The sequence below is a fragment of the Populus nigra genome, chromosome 16 (genome assembly GCF_951802175.1).
Source record: "Populus nigra chromosome 16, ddPopNigr1.1, whole genome shotgun sequence".
Lineage (NCBI taxonomy): Eukaryota > Viridiplantae > Streptophyta > Magnoliopsida > Malpighiales > Salicaceae > Populus > Populus nigra.
The window spans coordinates 7,420,762-7,444,086 of NC_084867.1; the positions used below are offsets into that span (position 1 = coordinate 7,420,762).

Below are 23,325 nucleotides of genomic sequence, written 5' to 3' on the forward strand. Positions count from 1 at the left end.
TTTGTTAAAAAACTAATTTTTTTATTTAAATTAATTTTTTTTGTATTTTTTAATATATTGATGTGAAAAATAAATTTTAAAAATAAAAAATATTATTTTTAAATAAAAAATATTTTAAAAATTAATTACTATTACTATAATAAACATTACCAAATAGATAGGGGATAAGCACTCCTAGTTTGTTAGTAAATCTAATTTACTAAAATTATCTCTCTCTCTCTCTCTCTCTCTCTCTCTCTCCATAAATAGATTCCAAAAATCCGTAATAAGTAGATAGAAAAGGGGGAAGCACCGGTGGCTAGTTAATACATAAGCACTCATAGCCTAGGTATACTTTATTTTTAGGAAAACAAGTTGGAGAGGGTGTTTGCACATTTTGCAAGTGTTATTTATAATTATTTTTTATAATATTTTTTATTTGAAAATATATTAAAATAATACTTTTTTATTTTTAAAAAATTATTTATAATATCAACACATTAAAATGATATGAAAACACTAAAAAAAAACTATTCATTTTATTTGAAAAAACAAATTTAAAATTTAAAATAATATGATTTTCATCACGTAAGGTAAAGTTTTCATCATCCTATAAAAATATTTAAAAATAAATGTAATGTAGAAAGATTTTAAAAAATAGGATGGATAATTTGGTAATTTTTATTACTTGCTATTCTTTACGGTAACATGAACATGAATATCTATGTTGACATATTTGTAAGAAATGTAAGAATTTCTTTCAAAATAAAATGTTCAAGAAAAAAAGTTGTGGAGGGATCCTATATATCAACGGTGGTACTTTTTTTTCTTTCTTAAAAAGTAAAAACTGCCTTTTGTACTTAAAAATAAACAAAAATAGAAGACAACTAGATGATTATTTGCAAGTTGAATCAAGTTTATGTATGCAAACAAAATTTCTTGGTGTTATTAATATATTTTTTAATATAAAATTAAACTATATGTAAATTGATTTGATATAATCTGGTTAACTTGATAAGTTCAAAAACAACTCAGACGACTGATAAAAATTATAGTTTTATTAAAATAATGAAGGTGATATTTTTTTTAAAATATTAAAACAATAATATATTAGATTAACTCGAGTCAACCTGTCAAATCTACTACTAAATCATAAGACCCTGATGAGCCTATAAAAATAGAAAATAATAATTATTTGATCATATTCTCAATTAACTTAATGTTGAAGGAATGAATTGAAAATAAAATTCAACTAAAAAATAAGTGGAGTTAACCAGGGTTAACATGTCAAACCTGGATAATGAGATTGAGATAATCCAATAAAAAACAAATCAGAATAAATTATGAAGCTCAATTCTCAATCAATCCAATATTGAAGGATAAAATTAAAAAAGAACACATAAAACCACTTGAGTCAACAAACCAAACTCATGACCCGAGTCATGAGATCGAGATAACTTCATAGAATGCAAACCAAAACAAATTATGAAGTTTAATTCCTAATCAATTAGAAAAAAGGATGAAATTGAAAAAAAATCAATTAGAAAAAGAAAAATAATAATAATATGAGCCAATCATCTTAACCTGCAACTTGGGTCATAAGACCATGATAATCCTATAAAGAAAAAATCAAGAAAAAATCATGAAGTCATATTTCTAACCAATCTAATGTTGAAGGATGTAATTGAAAAAAAATCAATTAAAAAAAGAACAAAAAACCCGTGTCAACTTGGTTAACGTGCAAAACTCGTGACCCGAGTCAAGAAACCGTGATAACCCCCATAGTAAGCAAATCAAAAAAAATTATGAAATTCATTTCCCAATCAATCGTATATTGAAAGATGAGGTTGATAAAAAAACTAATAAAAAAGGGACCAAAAAATTGACCCTGTTATCACAACTACTCGCAAAACTCGTGACTCAAGTTATGAAATCGAGATATTTTCATAGAAAGCAAATCAAACTAAATTATGAAACTCAATGCCTAGTAAATCTAATGTTGAAGGATAAAATTGAAAAAAAAAACTAAGTTTTAAATTTAAAAAAAATCTCAAAAATTTTGAGAACTAAAATAAAAAAAACCTTAACATTTAACTGTTCATTGCTGCAGTGAAATGTCAAGACTTTTAAGCATATGTTAATGATCAAACCATCTAATTTTTAACATATTTTTAGATTTTAACTTTTATAGATCTAAAGTATATTGTATTTTGCTCAATTATTATTGATTTTTTTTATTTTATTTTGAATATTAAGTTGATTAGAAAGACTTCATAATTTATCTTAATTTATTTTTATGTGTTTATTTTGGCCATATGACTTAAATCATGGATTTGATAGATTAGATTAAATAATTTTTTATACTCATTTTGTTTTTTGAAAAATGAGTATAAAAAAAATGAAAACTAGAACTTTAGGTTTAAATGCAATATTTTTATATATTTAGAAAACTGAAAAACTACCACCGAGTTAGAAGAACACATTTTAGATATTCTTTATAGTTTTTTTATACAAGTTTTTCACTGTTTTTCAAATAAAACAATACAATTTTTTTTATATACAATCACTTTTTAGCATATGTAAAAGATTAAAATTATTTATATATATATATATATATTTATATTTAATTCTAGCAATGTCATAAATTTAATATAGATATTTTTTTTGAGTTAACACTATTAAAATAAGAAAATATAATTAGAAAAGAACGTGAAATAGACGAAAAGAACTAATTAAGTGATTTTTTAAAACTAGAAAGATGATTTATTTTATAAAACTAAAAATACTAATTTATAATTACTCCGCAAGTCACGTGCCGAACATTGTATCTCTGTTTTTGTCGAAAGGGCGATCATATCTAAGGTCTCTCTCGGAATATCCAAAGGCCACAAACAAATAGAAAACTCCACGGCCACATCGACACCTCTCTTTCAATATCCGTACATTCACTCGAGATTCATTAGATATTTCTCAATGGGGGTGTGGTGTAATTGTTGTCTTTAGCTTTTGTAATAAATTAAACGAGTAAATTACTCCGAGTAATTTTTTTTGTTTTTTTATAATTAAGTTTTTAAATATTATATTTTGCAATTTAAAATTTTAAAGCAGATAACACTTTGTATTCTTGGAAGTTAACATGAAAAAAATTAATAAAAAAATATATTTATTTACAAAATTGCTATTACATTTAAAATATTAATTTTTCAAAACATAATCCCGTCATAAAACTTAGCCCTATTAATTTCCATCTTCTTTTCCTTTCTCTCTAATTTGTTAAAATTTTATTTTCTTGGTATAGGATGATAGAGAGATCAAAGTATCTCGAGGTTCACTGCAAAACTAGTCATTATAGTATTCTTGTATGGAAATCAATACTTCAATATTCTTTCATGATGAACAATTACTTTGGTAACCCATATTGGATACCTAATAATCCAGTTAACACATATTAGTTGTTAAATATTCCGGTATTCCTATTAGAAAGATAATAAGTCAATCGACACATATTGGTTGCTAATCAATATGACATTCCCATTCAAAAGCCAATACTCCAGTTAACCCATCTTGGTTGCTAATCAATCTGGTATTCGTTCGAAAGCTAATACTCCCATCTTGGTTGCCAATCAATCTAGTATTCCTTAACGAATACCAATCAATCCAAACATCATGCATGTCTTTCCTTTTGTCTACTAACCATGTCATTATCCATATTTTTATAAATTAACTAATTTACACAATAAAAGTAATGAAGCTTTTAAAGAAGAGTTTATACAAGGTACCGAGTGCCTATCTACAACTTGATTATGAGTAGTTCCACCAGCACACTGAATCACCCCAACGGTCTCCCCTGCATCGACATGTTTTTCCATTAATCATCATTTTCGCTTAACAACACGGTCCTTATTTATCGTAACATTCATTATAGTTCTATTAAAGTTTTTCATCTATATTTTCAAATCATTTACTACAAAAAAAAATCAACTTAATTTCAAACAATTTCATGATTCCTTCAACTCTTATCAATTTTACACAATTCCATAAAATTTACAATTCTCTAAAATTTTGCAATTTCACCCTTTTAGGCCTAACTATTCAATTACTCAATATTTTATCATTTTATTACTTCAACTCAATCAAAATCATTATTCATATAATCACACACATATTTATAGCACAATTAATGGACAATATCATAAATACATAGCTTCCCATTTAATTCTCTATATGGTCGTCCCCTATAGACTTTTTACCTGTCACTTTTCTTCATTATTTTTTCATGATTTCACTCCCTTAACAACTTACAACGGTTCTAGAAACTCAATTTGCAAGAAATCTTCATTTTCCTCAATTTCATCTCAAGAACCCTAATTAAATTGTTTTGTCAATTTAGCTTAAAATCACTAAACATTCAAATTGATACATAGGGGTTTTAAACACCTTACTCAATTAGCAAACAAAATTTGAAAGTTGACCCATCAAGACTTTCCCAAAACTTCTTTTTTTTTTCCTTTTTTTTTCTTTCTCTAATTCAGTCTTCCCTCTCTTTGATTTTTAGTGTGAAAATATTTTTCTTTATCAAAACCCTCTTCTTTTATTCCTAACAATCACTTTCTAGCCCTTTAAAGTGAAAAGGAAGAAGAAATGAAAAAACTATCTTCTCTCGTTTAGCTGCCCTCGTCAGTTTTAAAAAGATAGTAGCCAAAACAGTCTAAACGTTTTTAGAAACATTTCAAACAATTCACTAAATTAGTCTAGTTATTTCTCAAAACGGCTAGACTAGTTTTGCTACTAGAAAGATTTATATTTTTCGACCATAAACCTTTTGTCTTTTATCTTTCTACCTCGTTTTCTTTTCTTTTTCTTATCTTATGTCATTATTCCATAATTTTGATTATTTTTAATTTATCTCAAGGTTAACATTCTTCCCTCCTAAAAATAAATTTTATCCTTCAAATTTAATTCATACCTGTATCAGAAAATAACTCTGGGTATTTTTTCCTTATCTCAAACTCTTGTTCCCAGATTATCTCCTCAATTTGAGAACTTTTTCAAAGTTTCTTTACCACGGGAATCCTTTTATTCTGGAGTTTCTTCTCACTTCTATCTAATATTTGGATTAGACGTTCTTTTAAAGTCAAGTCCTTATTTATCTCTAGCGAAACTTGTGGTAACACATATTGAGATCTATCTCCGCCTTCTAAAGTAATAATACATGGAACACATCATATATCTTTGGAAATTGCTGCGGTAAATATAATCTATATGCAACAGGGCCTATCATCTAAACTATCTAAAAAAAACCAATATATCTAGGGAGCAAATTTTCCTTTCATTCCAAACGGCATAATATGCTTCCACGGTGCAACCTTTAGGAACACTCAATCACCCACTTCAAACTTGAAGGGCCTTCGTCTTCTATCTGCATAACCTTTTTTATCTATCAAGAGCTGCTTTCATTCTATTTTTTATGATCTTCACCTTCTCCGTGGTAATTTGTACCAACTTTGTGCCAATCAATTCCTATCACCTACCTTTTCCCAACAGAGTGAAGTTTGGCACCTTCTTCCATACAAAACTTCATAAGGAGCCATGCCTATAGTAGCTTGATAGTTGTTATTATAGGTGAACTTCACCAATGGTACATGATCCTTCTAATTCCCTCTAAACTCCAATACACACGACCTCAACAAATCTTTCAAGGTTTGAATGGTTCTTTCTCATTGACCATCTGTTTAGGGATGAAATGTAGTACTCAATTCAACTTCGTCCCTAGAGCACACTGGATACTTGGCCATAATCGAGATGTAAACCTAGGGTCTCGATCAGACACTATGAATACTGGAATTCCAAGTAATCTAACTACTTCTCCCACATATAATTTTGCCACTTTATCAACTAAATATGTCATCTTCATAGGAAGAAATAAAACAGATTTTGTGAATCGATCCACAATAACCCAAATTGTATCACTACCCTTCTTCCCTCTAGGTAATTTAGAGACAAAATTCATGGTGATGTCCTTCCATTTTCACTCAGGTATCACAAGTGGTTGTAACTGTCCAACATGCTTTTGATACTCTACTTTAACTTGCTAATACATCCCACACTTAGTCACATATTCTGCAATTTCTCTCTTCATGTTTGACCACCAATAGAACTCCTTTAAATCACGATAAATCTTAGTACTACCAGGATGTACCATAAGTTTGGATTCATGAGCCTTGCCATCACTTCACCCTTCAAGTCCTTATCATCAAGCAAATACAATTGTCTTCCCATTGCTACCATTCCATCATTCATAATCTGAAAAGGAACCTCAATCCCGTCCTTTATCTTTTTCACTTATGTATCCTTTAATTAAGCTTTCGTACCTTGTCTCTAAGTGCATACCATACTTTAAGTTGGGCCAACAACAACCTTTTAGGTCCTACATCCATTTGGATATCTATCTTCCTTAACTTTACTACTTCCCTTAACTTTTCCCGGATGATAATATATCACATAATCATAATTTTTAATCAACTCTACCCATCTTCTTTACCGCATATTCAACTTTATGATATGTGAAAATTTGAACTTGCATTCCATAGAAATAATGTCTCTACACCCTCAATGCAAATAATACAACAAGTTCTAAATCATGAACTAGGTAATTAACTTCATGATTTTTCAATTATCTTGACATATAAGTAATCACCATTGTATGTTGCATCAAGACGCACCCAAGTCCTCTCTTAGACGCATTACTATAGACCACAAGGCCTTTTGACCCTAATGGAAGTGTCAAAATAAGGGTGGTTGTAAGTTGCTTCTTTAACTCTTGAAAACTATTTTCACATGCTCCAATCCACTCAAACTTCACTTCCTTTTAGGTCAATGGAGTCAAAGGAGTTGCAATCATGGAGAATTCTTCTATAAATCTCATATAATACCCGGCTAAACCTAGAAAACTTTTAATTTCTATAATGCTGGTAGCTCTTTCCTATTTCATCATAACTTTCATCTTTCTAGTTCTAAGAAAATTCCTACAATTATTATTACATGACCCAAAAATATAATTTATTTTAACCAAAATTCACATTTACTCAACTTGATATAGAGTTGATAAACCTCTAACATCTAATCTCAGTAAAATGTTATAAATCCATAACATGATTTATAGGTTTGATGGTTTACACATCAAACCTTATATGTGTTGTTTTTTTTTCTTTGCTTTAATTTTTTTATTTCATTATTCAATATCAAATTCATTGAAAAATAGATTTTATTATTTGTTTTGATATGCTTTTTAGAGAGGTTATTAGTCTCAAACAAGCATTTTAATATTAAATTGATGCTCTATTTTATAAACTATTTTTTTTATAATATAAATAAATAGTAATATTTTTTTTTTTTAAAAAAATTTATTAAACTTAATAAAATCTTGGATCTAAATAACATGATATAAATCAATTTAATCTATCATCATTAATTATCCAAGTTGTCTTAGTCATCCAATTCAAATCTAGACAACTATCAAATAATTCAATTTAAGATTTAAACAAGGTAAAAAACCGAATACAAAAATCTCATGATTGACATGCTTGATAAAATTTAATAACAATACTAATAAACTCCCCACTACTTTGATAAATTTTATTTTATTTTATTTGTAAAAATTTTAACCCAGCCTTTCCACCTAGTGTAGGCCAATGAGCTAGTTTAACCTAAAAAAAAGTCCTTCAATTAATGATATGTCACCATTACAGTGGCAATGGCCACCCAAGTTTTCAATTAGCAAACAATGTTCTATTCGCCAAATCTTGTTTTTCTTGTGCATTGTGGAGGGATCAAACAATGCCAAACAGGACTGCAGTAAAATTTACAACAGTTCTCGAGTGTTCAAGCCAGAACCACATGATTAAGAGCTGAAAAAAGAACCAAAAATAAAAATAAACCGTTATCCATCATGGACTTTATTTTTAATTCCCAAAAACAGAAAACAATGCTGGGGGATTATTATAGTCGCTAAACAAAAACCTCAAAAGATAGCACCATGAAGTTCCAAGCCATTGATAATATCTTATTCGTCACTGTCTGCAAAACCAGAGGCATGATATCTTCAATTTTAACCCTCCAGTGCAGCTGCTCCGGATATAATCTCACTCAACTCCGTTGTGATAGATGCTTGACGAGTTCTGATACAAAAATATCAAGCAAATTACAGAAATCAGTTGTCAAGAACAGATGAAAGAACAAAACAAGTTTGCTTGGCTCCAAATCATCATATGTAAAAGAAAACAAACTCCCCACAACTACTTCACGTAAGATATAGAAAGTGGAGCAATATTTTAAACCAATCAACTCATTTTTGTCAAAGCCATTAACAAGATTACAACCTTCTCAAAATTATGGTGTTTGGTACAAAGGCTACAAGTTGATGTGATTCGTTCACGAGTAATTATTACAGAACTAATTCTTAAAGCCCTAAAGTTGTATTTAAACATGTTTGGTGTATTGATGAAATGGAGAGATGATTATACTGTTGGTAGGGGTGTGTGTGTGTGTGTGTGTGAGAGAGAGAGAGAGAGAGAGAGATTTGAGCATGGTTCCTTGAGAGAAAAAAATCTGGATGCCCCCCCCCCTGCCGAGCCAAAAATTGTACCAAACACAAATATTACCCAGGCTAAATTTTCCATTCATTACTTCTTCACTAAAGATACTTTCAGGGTCAAAATAAGATTCCCAGCATGCATATGTATCCAGAGACAGTAACCTGTTATAAGTCAGTGTCAGGCGATCAAGCATATCTCCAGCATTTCTGCTTGAGCTGTCCATAGCAGACATTCTTGCACCTTGCTCACTGCAAGCATTCTCCATTACCGCATTGAACAGAACCTGAAGAAAATTTGAAAATTTAAATGTAAATCCCAGACATACCATAAAGGTTCTGTGGAACAAACAGGCATCAAACTAAGTGCGTGTTCAATATTGTGGTTCAAGGTGCTTTTTAAAAATATTTTTCGCTTGAAAATACATCAAAATGAATTTTTTTCAGATTTTTTTTATCATTTTTATATTAACACATCAAAATCATCGAAAAACACTAAAAAAAACATCAATTTGATGTTTTTTCAACACCAATGCACTTTTGAAAAGCACCAAAAAACAGAAGCTACCGCACTCAACAGGTCAACTAAAGAGGGTCCTAAAACAATAGACTGCAGTGGATTATCAAAGGTTACAGGCGTCAAATGAAAGAAAAGAAATGGAGTTAAATAAGCAAGAGGGTGAACACACCACTACTCAACTGATCAACTAAACTTGTACCAGTAATATAAAACCTACATGGTAGAATGACCCCTAAATGGCATAACTATTAAACAGGGTTGAACTGCTTCTCTCAAGTTTCTAGTCTAAGTTTGCATTCATACATGCTTTGAGAATTGGACTTGAATTGGACTCGCATGCTTTGAGAATTGGACTCACATGCTTTGAGAATTGGACTCGAATTGGACTCACATGCTTTGAGAATTGGACTATGTCCCAAATACTACTCAGAAAATAAAGGGGTTGTGGCAACGCTTACACAAGAAAACTGGAACTCGGCAAGATTCTGAAGTATTTCACCCTTTGTTTCACCACCTTCAATCTCATAGGAATCAAGATCACCAAGCTTCCCATCAGATTCAGCCTCTCTCTCCACAACCTATATCAACATTCAATCATACACCCACAATCCTTAACAAAAAAAACCAAAGTGTATACATATTACAGGTGCACCACTCTGAATCACCTCAGGAGATAATACAGTTGTCATAGTTGGAAGAAATGAGACTACTGACTGGAACTTGTTGAAGACAATCCTCAAAGCATCATATTCCACATTCTTTAAAATGTCATCTGCCAGAACAGAGACCTGAAATAAATAAAAAAAATCAAATGGAATTGCGGGAGAATTTTTGTAAATTATTCTATAATAAGATTAGTAGCTTATATAATGTACAAGCTATTAATTGACTTCTACTCTTCGTTAGGAAGAGAGGAAAGAAAATGATAGGAAGGGAAACTCTCTCTCTCTCTCTCTCTTATTTTTAAGAGGGAAATACAAAAGAAAATAGAGATATTCCTTATCTGGATGTAAAATAAAATGAAATGTTAAGAAAATGTTGGTAGTAAAATTACTTTAATGTCTTCTATGTTCCTCATACCATGAGATTTTAAATTTTAAATCGAACATATAAAGGTATTTTTATTATTTGAATCAACACCCCACCCAAACCCAAAAGCCCACATGCACTTCTCTTCGAATTGGAGAGATTAGCTTTTGTGGGCCCAAGGGAAACTCTCTCACTTCTCATTCCCTTTGTTTCCACTCACCCTTCCAAACAAAGTAAAATAACTGCAACAGCTTTTGACAAATGCATAAAAGAACCCATCGAAGGAAAATTATAACAGATATCAGTGCAACCAGGGACTTGCTACGGTCCATTTAACAGTAAACAGTATTAGAATGACGGGTACAAAAAACAAGAGCTCAATCCATGATAAACTGGGCACAAGCAGCTTGCTGGCCATAGAAACTGATTTTTTCCCTCCTTTCTTCTTCCATTAAACCAATTTGGGATTTAAAACTCTAAAAAAAGTCTATAAATGTGCATGTAGAGAGACAAGGAGGATTTTTCTCAAGATACTTGGTCCAGGAAATATGACCAACTAACCTGGGTATAATTCAGAGGATTCTTCTGCAACTCTGTCATGCATATTGTAATGCTCTTTTTTGAATCACGTATCAACTGCACCTTTGCCTTTTCTCCCAAGATGACAAATTTAGCTTCTTTGTCAGGACCTAGGACAGTATAAAAATATATTTAAGGTTTCAAAACAGCCAAACCCATTGCAAACATGAAAAAAAAAAATGAAAAAGAAAAGAAAAGAAAAACACACCTGAAGTCAACTTGTTAATGGCCCTGCTGACCTTGACTGCTGTAGAGTTAATTCCACCACACAGACCTTTGTCCGAAGATACGGTGACAATCACATTCTTCTTTACATCAACACCTAGCAAACAAAATAACAGCAAAGCCAAAAAGAAAAAGAAAATAAAAGAGGACAAAAATGTATTCAGTGATAGAAAATAAACAGAGTAGAAGGGGATCTAGTACAATAGCTAGAGTGACATAGGTTGGGAAGGGGAAAACAATAGAAAACAGAAATCACACTGAATATTGGATAAAATTGAAATTGGAACAAGATAAAACCTCTAGAATCTTAATAGATTGATAAAATAACAAAGAGCGTCTATAAAATAACCCTAGCAGTCTATTTATACTAGAAAAATCCTAATAATATCACATGCTAATCACATGACAGCTAGAACTCCAAGGACTCCTAAATTAAATAAGAAAATCAAAACTTATAGGAAAATTATTAAAAAAAAGTTCCTGCATCAAAGAGAAGTTTTTGAAGTGCATAAACTTATATGTTGTGTGGGCAATTTAATGTTTACAGAATCAGTATTCTAATCAAGAATTTGAAACAAATTCCTCCACCATTTTTTTCATTAATTGAGTTAAAAAGGGTGCTGGATTTTGAAATGTTGTACTGGTAATTTCTCACATTTCTTAAATTCTTAATTCTCTGTTTTCAAGATAAAGTAAAGAGATCAATCTGAAGTTTCTTAGGAGGTTGCATCTTTCAAGCTCTCACATTCTAGTTGCTACCACCATGAATTCTATAAGCTTCTAACTTCAGTAAAGAGAAGGACCCACTGAGGCTCTACTATTTTAAATATTCATAGGGTTCGCTCAAAACAAATTTCCACTCCATCAATTAATGATAGACCATATTAATAAATGCATCAGAATATACACTCAGATAATAATTAAACGCATCTAAACAATGCATCCTTGTGATACAAAATATAAATCAACCGCTGCATGCAAGCATTCAAAAATCTTAACCAAACTTTTGTGGGAGATGCAGCATAATGACCAAAATAAACCAGAAAAACATGGTTAGAACTTAGAACATGCACTCAGCACAACATGAACTAATGAAACCAAATTATAGTTGTTTTTAAGACTAGAAAACACGATCCTTACTTTCAATAACTAATTAATTGGAAAGTTGAATATAATTGGAAGAGATAAAATATCAAATAGATGCAAGTTAACAAAGCAGTGGCTAGATAAAAACTTCTCAGAACATACTAGGAGTATCTCCAAGAAGCGCAGTAAATGGTTGCCATAGGCCACGAGATTTTTCAGCTCTAGATTGAATTAATCGCAACTTTGAGGCTGCAACCATCTTCATAGCCTTCGTAATTTTCTGAATGTTCTTGACACTTTTCATCCGATTCCGAACTGCATAAGATACATCACAATGAGTTGTCCACAGTTACAGGTTTCAGAGACTTAATTTAGTAAAGATGCAGCAAGAAATAAAGTCTTAACGTCAAACCAAAAGATCAAAGGATGCAACCATTGAATGGCAACATTCTTACCAACTTGAGTTGAAATGGAACGCACTCCAAGAGGGACATGCTCCCTGCAAATCCCGAGAAAATTATTTATCTTCCAATTAAAAAGTAGAGGAACTTTCTTAAAGCATCCAAAAGAAGCAATCAAGACAGAGGAAATCATCGAAGGTGATATATGCAAGCAAACACGCACAGCAAGTTATTCTCTCTCATACATAGATTTATTTTCTGAACGTTCTACAAAATCATTTAGTTATACATACTCGTACAATGTCTAAAATGTAGCTAGTCAAAAAATCGGATCAAAGAAGACAGATGAATCATGATTAACACTCAAGGGAAATACAACTTGATAAGTGATGTTCCCAAATATCACTCAAACTCAGTTTAAAGATGGAAGACTTGTTTGTTAGAACCATTAAAAAAAATGTTATTTATTTCATTGTTCCTATGAGCCTGCATTTTTTTTTCTTCAAAGTTTTTAAAATGAAAATATAAATCCCCCATGTTTCCACCATCTTCACATTTTAGGTATCACAGAAATGCTCTCATCAGGGCAATTCCGCAACTGAAATAGAAGGCTGTATTCAGCCACATTACTAATTGGATAGCTAAACAACAATTCATACAAAAGAAGAGAGCAAGCAAGAGTATTTATATTTATATTTATAAATAAAGCTAATTTGCCCAAGGAACTTCAATGGAACCATATTGGGTATTCATGAATTATACTGGAACTACTCACCGCACAAACAAATGGCTAATTGGCTGGTGTTAATGACACAGACCCATGAAGAAGATGCGATAAAACAGCTTCTTAAAAAAACCTTGTTTTTTTTTATCTTTCAATATATATAATAAAGAAACCCGTTAAATAAACATTTCAAAATCAATAACAATCCCAACAAATTTATCTTTTTTATTAAAAAAAAATATCTCATTTCGTAATCAGCCAAACAGAGAACAAACACACAGAAAGAGAAAATAGAGAAATGAAAAGAGAATAAATCTGATTGATTCATACTCGGGGATGAGAGCGGATCGGACGGGGGTGATTGGTTGAGGGGAAATGAGAGGGGAGGCAAATCTCCTTCCTTCGCGTCTCAAAGCAGCTGCCATCGCCATTGCTGTAAATGATTCTTCCGGCCAAACCCTAGAAGCGGTTGTTTTTGTTGTTAGATCGAAAATTTATTATCGACTGCGAGTGAGCTCAGCCTCGGGTGTGTGGGTCTTTTTTTAAACTTTAATTTCGCTTTTTTCGCTCTTGTTTTTGGAAAGGAAAACCATAGTATCCGCCACGTGTTTGTAAGAAAATATCAATTTGCACCATACATTACCGATTGATTTAATTCCAACCAATCTCTCTAAATTGTTTTTTTTTTCCTACTTATTAGTATGCAAGCCAACAACATGAATCTTAAGATTTAGTAGTATATTAACCCAATTTCCACATCGGGTCAATATTAATTTTTTAATTTTTTTAAAAAATTATTAATAGTTTATAAAATATTTTAAATATATTGGATCTGATAATCATGTCAACCCAAATATCTTGATGCTGACAGTCATATTAAACCTAAGAGAATTAGACCTAGTAGTCATGTCAGACCCAATTAAACAATAAACAATGAAAAAACAATTATGCACTTTGGTTGTCAGGAGAGAGAAAATACAGAAAAAACACAAACAATCAATCATCGGCAACAATCTAACCAAGTAAACAACAAACAATGAGAGGACAATTATGCATTTTAGTTGTCAGGAGAGAGAAAAAAAAAGAAAAAAAAAATACAAACAATCAATCATCAATGCCAATCCAACCATGATATGTATACACGCGCCGCACTGTATGGAAGAAGGGATGGTTGCGTATCTAGTGAAATGGCAGATAACAAGATTTGATCATCGAGAAAGCATTGCGATAAAGTCCAGAACCCACTGTAAGGGATTTGTATCAGATTCCAAGTTGAGTTTATTTTTCTTTTCTATTTTATTTATAACTCTTTTATTTTTTTTAGTATTTTTTAGGATGTTTTTACCTATTATAAATAGGTTATTTAGCTTGTATAAAGGTTTTTTTTAATATAAACTTTGATTTTAGAAATTATTATTGTGTGCTTGGCTCATACTTTTTGGTTCTTTATTGAACTACTCTGACTTATCAAAGAATTAACCAAGTTTCATGGTTTCTTCCATACTTCTCATTTATGTCTCTTCATATGTATTGGGTGGAGGTTCGATTTCTATAATCTTGGTACCTCAGTATAAGTTATTATTGTGTCAAGCTCATTTATAAGCCTAAATTTAGCTTTCTTGAGAAACGTCGATTTGATTGTGGGTTTCTAAATCTTTATATCCATGAGGTTCGCATTACAAAGATAACAAATGAACAAACATTGGATATAATATGAGCTATATAAAAGTAGTTATGTGATCAATAGAAGATTAATCACCCTAGGTAAATTAAAGAACAAATATGATTTGATAGAAAAGACACACTCCATGCTATAATATTTAAATTGGAAAATTCTTGATAAGAATATAATAATTAGATTAAGAAACTAATCACTAAAAGGTTAAGTCAAACCATTTATGACATTTCTAATATTTGAGGGATCATGACACGTTGCCAAACACTTTACTTGATCTTCAATTATGAGTTAATTAATTTGTTGAATTGATAATAAGTTAAATTCTTTAATTTATTTAATCATATTTTTTTAGGATTATGATTTATATTTGGACCAACTTATTAGAGAACCTAACATAAGAATCATTCGTTAGAAATTGAACTGAGATAATTAATCAAGTGAGACTTGATTATATATAAGTTTTAGAAATTAAGGACTAGAATGTATTTGCAATAAAGGATTATAATTTTAGACGTAGAAAAATCAAGTTGAGACTTCATTGAATAAATTTCTATAATTGTCATGAAATAATATATTTAATATTATTTAGGGAGTGAATTGATATTTTTTCATTTATAGGGTTATTAGCTTTTCCTATTAATAGAATATTACACCTCATATTTTTTGAACATAAAAATTATGTCAGTTATGGACTATATAAAAAAACCTAAAAACACACAAAAGGAAAGTTAACGCTCAAAAGCATAGCAATCCTTCTCTCCAAAAATGAATTTTAGAAGATTCTTCACTAGTGGTTCATGTAGATAATCTTGTTAGAGGCCGGAAACTTAGACGACTTATGGTTTGCGATGACCCAACTTTAAAAAAGTTGATCAAACCTCAAAAGATCTGATTTTCAGATAACCTTCATATAAATCTTAAATGACCATTGATTATCTAACAAGATTATTGGAAATCCTAAAAAAAATTAAATTTATCATTTCTATTACATCTATGTGTTACAAGAAACCCAACAATGGTATTAGAGTCATTGTTAGACAAATATAGTTGTTGATTGTATGTTTTGATTGTGATTGGAGTTAATTTTGAATTAATTTTATGTGCAAAATTACTTTTCCCAAAATTAATTTTTCTCTAATGAATTTTTTTAAAAATATCATTATAATTATTCCGGTTAGATCTTGCTGGAAAATTGAAAAAAAATGACACCGGCTCTAGATCTATTAACACTTGCTGCTGTATAAGAGGCAACAACCCATGGCTGCTAACGCGCTACTGGCGTGAGACGCAATAACCCATGGTTGCTACCCCGCCAAGCGTAGTGCCTAAAGCATTGGTGGCAGGTGTAATGCAGGGTTGTTGCCCCACGTTGTAAATGACACAACAACATGCTTTAGTGTTGGTGGTGTTGTCGTCGATGATAAAATATGAAGCCATTGTCAACTACGAGCGTGTTTGGTATTGTGGTAGCTTTTGTGGTTGTAGTTTGAAAAAAGTAATTAAATAAAAAGTACTTTTTGTGAGGTTGATTTCAAAAAAAGTTGGTGTTTGGTTAAAACTGTGGTTGAAGTTGTGGTTTAAAAAAAAACAGTTTTTTGTGTTTGGTTAAAAAACTGTGGTTGAAATTGTGGTAAAAAAAAACAGTTTTGTGTTTGGTAAAACTGTGGTTAAAAAAAATATTTTCTTTTGTTTGGTTAATATGGTTTGTGTTTTATATTTGATTTGAATTAATTAAAAGGACATATATAGACACATATATATAATTTCAAAACATAGGTGTTTTGTAATTATGATTACATAACAAAATAAAATATCCTTATACATTAATGTACTCCTTTATTGTTCCGTCAAACTATTTGCAATTCCATCGTGTACAAAATCCATACGTGAAGGCCTTTGTGAGCCTTGAACGGCCGAAGCCTGAACAATATCAGGTAAAAAGTCATCTGGAATTAAATTGGGGTTGCGATCATACTCAGAAAAAACTGCATCATCTTGCGAACTCCTTCTAATATAGTTATGTAGTGCCATTGATACAACTATAATCTCAACTTGTGTTTTATATGAATAAGCAGGCATGTTTTGCAAAATTTTCCACCTCTGTTTCCATACCCCAAAAGAACGTTCGATCACGTTATGTATTGACGAGTGTGCACGATTAAACACTTCTTTCTGACCACTTGGTTGTCCACGCCGCCTAAATTCTTGGAAGTGATACCTCTCGCCTTTGTAGGGACCTAAATACCCATACTCGTTTGGATATCCAGCATCAACCAAATAGTATTTTCCTGCAAATAATAATAACATGGTAATTAATAACAGAACTTAAAAAAATATATATTATATTCCTTCAATTATCAAATCTTCAATTTAGTCAAAATCACAACCTTCTGGAGGTTTTGGAAATTTGATATTACTATTGGCAATAGCCTCAAGAAAAATATGCGTATCGTGTGCACTGCCTTCCCATCCTGCCCACACGACATAAATTGCATGTCGAAACTACAAGCAGCCATGGCATTTTGTGTTGGTACACCTTTTCTTCCAATAAATGGAATTTGATTTTCAGATGGTATGCAAGCACGAACATGTATTCCATCAATTACACCGACACAATTCTACAGGCCAAAAAAACATTAAGTACTCATAAACATTTATAACATATTTCATACTCATTTTAACAACTTAATTAAACAAAAATGCATCTTACCTTGAAATGTGGCATAAATCTTGGATTCATAGCAATTTCTCTTGGTGTGCTTGTAAATTGTGGATCTACTGGTTTTATGACTTCCACAGCAAACAAACGTAATAATTTAAGCACTTCTTTAAAACATCTACTAATAGTTTCACCTGAATGCTGAAAGCGTTCCTGCACTTGTCTATTTGACGCCCCAATTGCTATTGTAAATAGAAACATTGCCACCTTTTCAATAACGCTCATTCTTCTTGACGGTTTTAAGCCATGGTGCGTTTCTAATTCAGTGCACAAACTCAACAAAGTGGTTGCATCCATCCTGAACATGTTAACACTTCGTTTCTAATGACCTCTTAAAACCTCTGTCAACCAATGCATCCCTGTATTATACGAAACCATACATGGTTCTTTATACATATAATTAATATAACACATGTTTATAGCTCCAGCTGTGCATATAATTAATTTTTTCATATCAAAATGCCTCATTAAAATAAATGCATCGTCATCATCACTGTCATCGTCACTGTCATCATCACTATCATCGTTACTATCGTCGGCGTCGTTTCCATCACTGTCATCTCTAGCACCAGAAAATGAGGCACCACTACCTTCACAACTTGGATAATTAATGTGTTCTACTATGCGGTTCATTACATTATCATAATTGCCATCGAAATCCCCATTAAATATGTCATTAAACCGTGAATCATCCATAACTTCAATTATATGAAATCAGAAAAAAAATATATATGTTGTTAATAAAAATATTTAAATAATTAAATATCATTCAATAAAAAAAACTATCAAATAGTTGGTGCAATATAAGTTTTTTCATACCTATAAAGCCAACAAAAACAATGTTCCACTTGCTTGTATGAAATGCAGTTGAGGTTTGAGAGGTTTGTTATAAAGAAAAAAAGTTCTTTGAAAGTTGGCTTACAAACAATCCTCTTTATATAGAAAAAACTCATTGCTTTTTACATCTCTTTTACAAGTAATTTTATTCAGCTTTCAATAACAGTATATTATCACATGTATAGACTGTAAAAGTAACATATAATGTTAATTTTACAATTAATATATTCTAACATGTATTTTTTCACCTTTTGTTCTCATTCTATTATTCAAGATTCCTTGACCCATTTTTTTTTCTTTTCTAATCACTATGACAGTGCACACATGTACATAAATCATCTAAAAAGAACCAAATATTGTATTCCAAGAACTGTAACTAGAGATTCAATTGACACCTCACAAAATAAACATAATTTATATATACGAACTCCAACAGCAACACACCAAAGAGAGCAACATGTATCCAATAATCAGTGACAAATCCAGCAGCTCAAACAGCATTTACAATAGCACAATACACATATATTTCATGCACTGGCTCCCATGCACACAGTAGCTGAGACAATATTCAAAACTCACTTGCATACAATAGCTGAAACATCATGTTAACAACAATGAATAACATTAACAAACAAGGCATCAACTTCCATCAATTCTCACTGCAGAAAAGAAAACAAATGCTCCTTATCACATTGCACAAGCACACAGTAGCTGCACATGGTATCTCAATTACTTGCAGCTTTCTTATCACCATGCAGCACCCATCAACTCACAACAGAAAAAGAAAACAAACAAATGTTCACATAGTAGCTGCACATGGAATATCAATGAATACAACTTCACACACAAGGCTGCAGCTCCCATCACCTCACGGCAGAAAAGAAAACATACCAACATTTCACACAGTAGCTGCACATGGTTTATTACAATTACAGCTGGACATACAGGGCAACAGCTCCCATAAACTCATGACATAAAAGAAAACAAACAAGGCTGCACATGGTAGCTTATAATAGAACATACATTTTAATAGCAACACTCAATATTCAAGACCTTCAGGGAACAACACAGTGAAGGAAAATTACCAACAAATTCAATCCAATGGTCAACCATTTAACATTAATAACAACAGAAGTGACAGTTTTAATTCATTGATAAAATACAACATTAAAAACCAACAATATCCTCATACAAGTATATTAGCTCTCGAAAAGCAATTTAATGTAAACACAACAGTAAACAAATTACTGCAAATGGAAATTCCCATATATCTCAACACGAAATGTGGAAGAATACAATGACTCGGATAAACTTCGGCAATTGGAAAAAACTCTTTTTAAAAACCGGCATCCCATTATTCTGTAACAATAAAACAAACTTGTATAAATACATTAAGCAAGTGAATAATTAATTGATTAACAGTTAAGAAAATGTAACAATACCATGTCAGCTAAGCACGTTTAGTGCGTGCATACATTCGTTGCAGCCATCTCAACTTCTGCTCCTTATCACCCATACTAGCCCACATTTCTCTTTTCCTTCTTAAACTCAAATACTCTGTAGCAAAGTCGTGGAACACATCTTCAATTGAAACTCTAGGAATTGAGTGCAGCTCATCCATCACCTCGCGAATACTATAGCCTTCGCGATCCAAATTAACAGACGTGGAATCACTCTTAGTCGATATACTCTCAAGTAGTTGATTGCACCTTGACAGCAGCTGAATTCCAGATGTTTTCTTCTTTCTACCTCGCACATCATAATGATCTCGTTCTTTTCTTTTGCCACCGCTTTTTGTGTTGCTGCTGCTAGACATATTTATCCCTCCGACCATTCGAGCCATGTCAGTCTGGAAATCTAGAATCACATCTTCCTCCGAATCATCACTGCCCTCTTCCAAACCATCATAAGCAATGTCGGCATTGCTTGTACCAGGATCAACATCACTATTAGTAGGTACACCTGATGAAGGAGCCCATGCAAATGCTCTAGTTGCGACAATGTTGGAATACATTCGGTCAAATTTATTCTTCAAAGACGACTCAATACCGACATGTCTGAATTTTTTAGCTCCTCTGATTTCCTGCATATAAATTAAATCAAGTAATGAAGGATCAAGACTAGTAAAATTTTGGTGTTGGAATTTGACAACAATAAAAGAAATTGTTAGGATGACAAGGAATGTACCTGAATTTTTTGTTTCCACCACTCATCGCTAGCTGAAATTGTGCCTAATTCACTATTCCAGCCAACACCAGTTTCAGAAACCAGCTTATTCCATATCCTCCAATCCTTTTTGCATCCATCCCATTTGTTTTTCAATTGTGTTTTAGTGAATGCATGGCCAGTTTGTTCTTTGAATGGTGTTATAAGAAATTTCCACCTCATTTTATCAAAATGAGTATTAGGTCTCATTCCCATATCAATTGTCTTAATGCACATATCATAAAATATATGCAACATTTCCTTTGTCCAAGCAGCCTTACAAAAGATTCAAGACCGTCCATGATATCTTTTAAAACATTTAACAAAAGTTTGAAATCAATCATTGATATCAATTACATTGTGGCACATACATAAATCATGGACTAAAACAATAATAAAACACTCAATGTTCAGCATTTATAAAAGTTGTGTGGTTAGCAACAAACATTAACCATGCATGTATTTGAATGAGAATGTTCCCGTAAATTTGTAATGAAAACTAATTGAAACCCATTAATTCTCAACTGTTTAGAAAGCTCAGTTTTAGCCATGATATAATATTTGAATTATCAAGCAACATTTCATTGTCATCATGCTGTTTGGAAGCTAAAAATAGAGGGAAAAAAACAAACAGAACATAACCTATTTCTAGATTCAAAGTAACCCAACTTTCTTTCGCAACATGCAAACACACAAAAGGAAACTTACAATTCTGATTTTGACTGCAAAAGTAGAAATAAAAGTAATCCTACATGACATGCTAACAGGGCACTCATTACGATTACAATAAACACACGCACAGTAAAGAAATCTAAGGTTGCTCAGACATAAACAACATCAATGTGCATAGTAAACATATCAGACCATGAAGAACAACACATAAATGAAATTTCAAAGCATCACATTGTTTCCAGTAAGCAAATAATCCAGCAACAACACTGTCAGCTGGTAGTAGACATACAAAACGAAACCAGATTTAAACAAAAAACAACAGCAGACAAGCAGTATATAGAAGCAATTAAATTTTGCTAAATTCAAAACAATTGATGAAGGCACAGTAAATAGAAGACAATCAGCAACAGCCATGAAATTTGTCAATTGCAGAACACACAATAATTGATCATGTAGATACACAGACATGCAATTTTTCATTTTAAAAAAATGAAAATGAAGATGGAGATATGGCAGGAACTTACCTCAGTCTATCTCTTTAGGTGTTCAAAACAACACGGTTCTACAACTTTGTCCTGCAAACAGATACAATGGAGATTAGAATATAAATTAGATTTTGAGCTACAATTACTACAAAATTAACATGGGTAACACAGTACACAGAAGCATCACAAAAATGTTGGTTTTCAAGTAAAAAAAATTAAAAACATGTAAAGCAAAAGACAAGCAAAAGAAGCAATGAAATTTGCTATAAATTCAAAAAATTTGACGCAGGCATAGTAAATAGAACACAAGCAACAACAGCAACGAAATTTATAGATCAATTCAACAATTGCAATGTTAATAGTAATCGAGCATGCAGCAGCACTGACATGCAATTTTTCATCTAAAAAACGAAAATGAAGATGGAGATAAGGCACAAACATTACCTCAATCTCTCTCTTTGTTATGCAAACCACACGGTCCTGTAGCTTTGTTCTGCAAAAACAAAAACAATAGAGACCCATTACAAAAATTAGATTTTAAGCATCATGTTAAACAAAATTGACAAGGGGAACGCACAATACTTACGGGTATCTCGCTCGTGGACCTTTCCCAGCACGAATCTCTTGGGTTTTTTCTGCAATTGTAACAATGGAGGGACAGATCAGTGAAGGTTTGTGTTTTTGATCTTCGTTTGGAAAGAAGGGACAGATGGGAAGAAGCTTGCTTTGGCGTTGTCCTGTGCATTGGTGGTTTTAGGGCAAAATAGAAACGAGGTTGTAGCAAGAGACGAGAGAGGAGAACAGTTTGGGGAAGGAAATTGGGGTTTAGTTCATCAATGCTAAACATTGATCTGCAATCGTAACAGAAAAATTTGTGAGGTAGAGGATCGTTTCCATGACCGTGGTTATTGGGAAAGTGTCGGTGGTGAGAGAGAGGTAAAACGCATGAAGGAACAGTATAGGGAAGGTTGAAAATGAGAGTGTAGATCAATGTTCTGCGAACAATTTGTTGGATTTTTGTGACTGTTGGGAAATTGGGTGAAAGAGGGATGAGGACAGTTGGGAAAGTTAATTGCAAATTGTCGGTGATGAGAGAGAGGAGAAACACATGAAAATCAATGTGTAATTTCTTTTTACTTTTTGCAATTCAACCGCAATTTGCAATGGGACCCACGTAAAAAAAACTGTGGTTAGTAGTTAACCAAACATGTGTTATACTGCTTTTTTTTCAACCACAGCCGCACCAGCATATCCAAACACCATTTACAACTAAAGGAGAAGAAGATGAGGGGTATAATTACAATTCTACCTCTCCTACTTTGATTAGGGTTTTTTAGGGAAGAATTACGATTATGTTCCTACAATTTATACCTTATAACAATTAGGGTATTTTTGTCGGAATTATAATTCTACCCTTATATATATAAAATTTGGAATTTGTATTAAAATTGAGACCCTAAATTAAATTAATTATATACTTATTATTTCTAATTGGTTAAAGTTTTTAAATAAAAATGTTTTGATTTTTGAAATATTCTAATTGAATTAAGATTTAATTAAAATACTGTAGATAAATCATTTTACTAAATATAGAGA

At 31.7% G+C, this 23,325-nt stretch overlaps 3 protein-coding genes across 3 annotated transcripts; all 3 read right to left on the reverse strand.

The window, feature by feature from the left end:
- Positions 1-7,905: 7,905 nt before the first annotated feature.
- On the reverse strand, positions 7,906-13,674 carry LOC133676000 (ATP synthase subunit gamma, mitochondrial-like). Its single transcript, XM_062097575.1, has 9 exons — positions 13,464-13,674; positions 12,464-12,507; positions 12,171-12,323; positions 10,906-11,019; positions 10,680-10,807; positions 9,755-9,877; positions 9,548-9,667; positions 8,735-8,856; positions 7,906-8,156 (listed from the first exon to the last, which is right to left on the reverse strand). The coding sequence occupies exons 1-9, from the start codon at positions 13,562-13,564 to the stop codon at positions 8,087-8,089; spliced, it is 975 nt and encodes a 324-aa protein (XP_061953559.1). The 5' UTR covers positions 13,565-13,674; the 3' UTR covers positions 7,906-8,086.
- Positions 13,675-16,647: 2,973 nt separating this feature from the next.
- Positions 16,648-18,226, reverse strand: LOC133676051 (uncharacterized). Its single transcript, XM_062097619.1, has 5 exons — positions 17,994-18,226; positions 17,522-17,828; positions 17,348-17,429; positions 17,199-17,282; positions 16,648-17,099 (listed from the first exon to the last, which is right to left on the reverse strand). The coding sequence occupies exons 1-5, from the start codon at positions 18,224-18,226 to the stop codon at positions 16,648-16,650; spliced, it is 1,158 nt and encodes a 385-aa protein (XP_061953603.1).
- A 1,591-nt stretch (positions 18,227-19,817) lies between these two features.
- Positions 19,818-20,755, reverse strand: LOC133676052 (L10-interacting MYB domain-containing protein-like). The gene is made up of 2 exons (XM_062097620.1): positions 20,555-20,755; positions 19,818-20,450 (listed from the first exon to the last, which is right to left on the reverse strand). The coding sequence occupies exons 1-2, from the start codon at positions 20,753-20,755 to the stop codon at positions 19,818-19,820; spliced, it is 834 nt and encodes a 277-aa protein (XP_061953604.1).
- Positions 20,756-23,325: the final 2,570 nt, after the last annotated feature.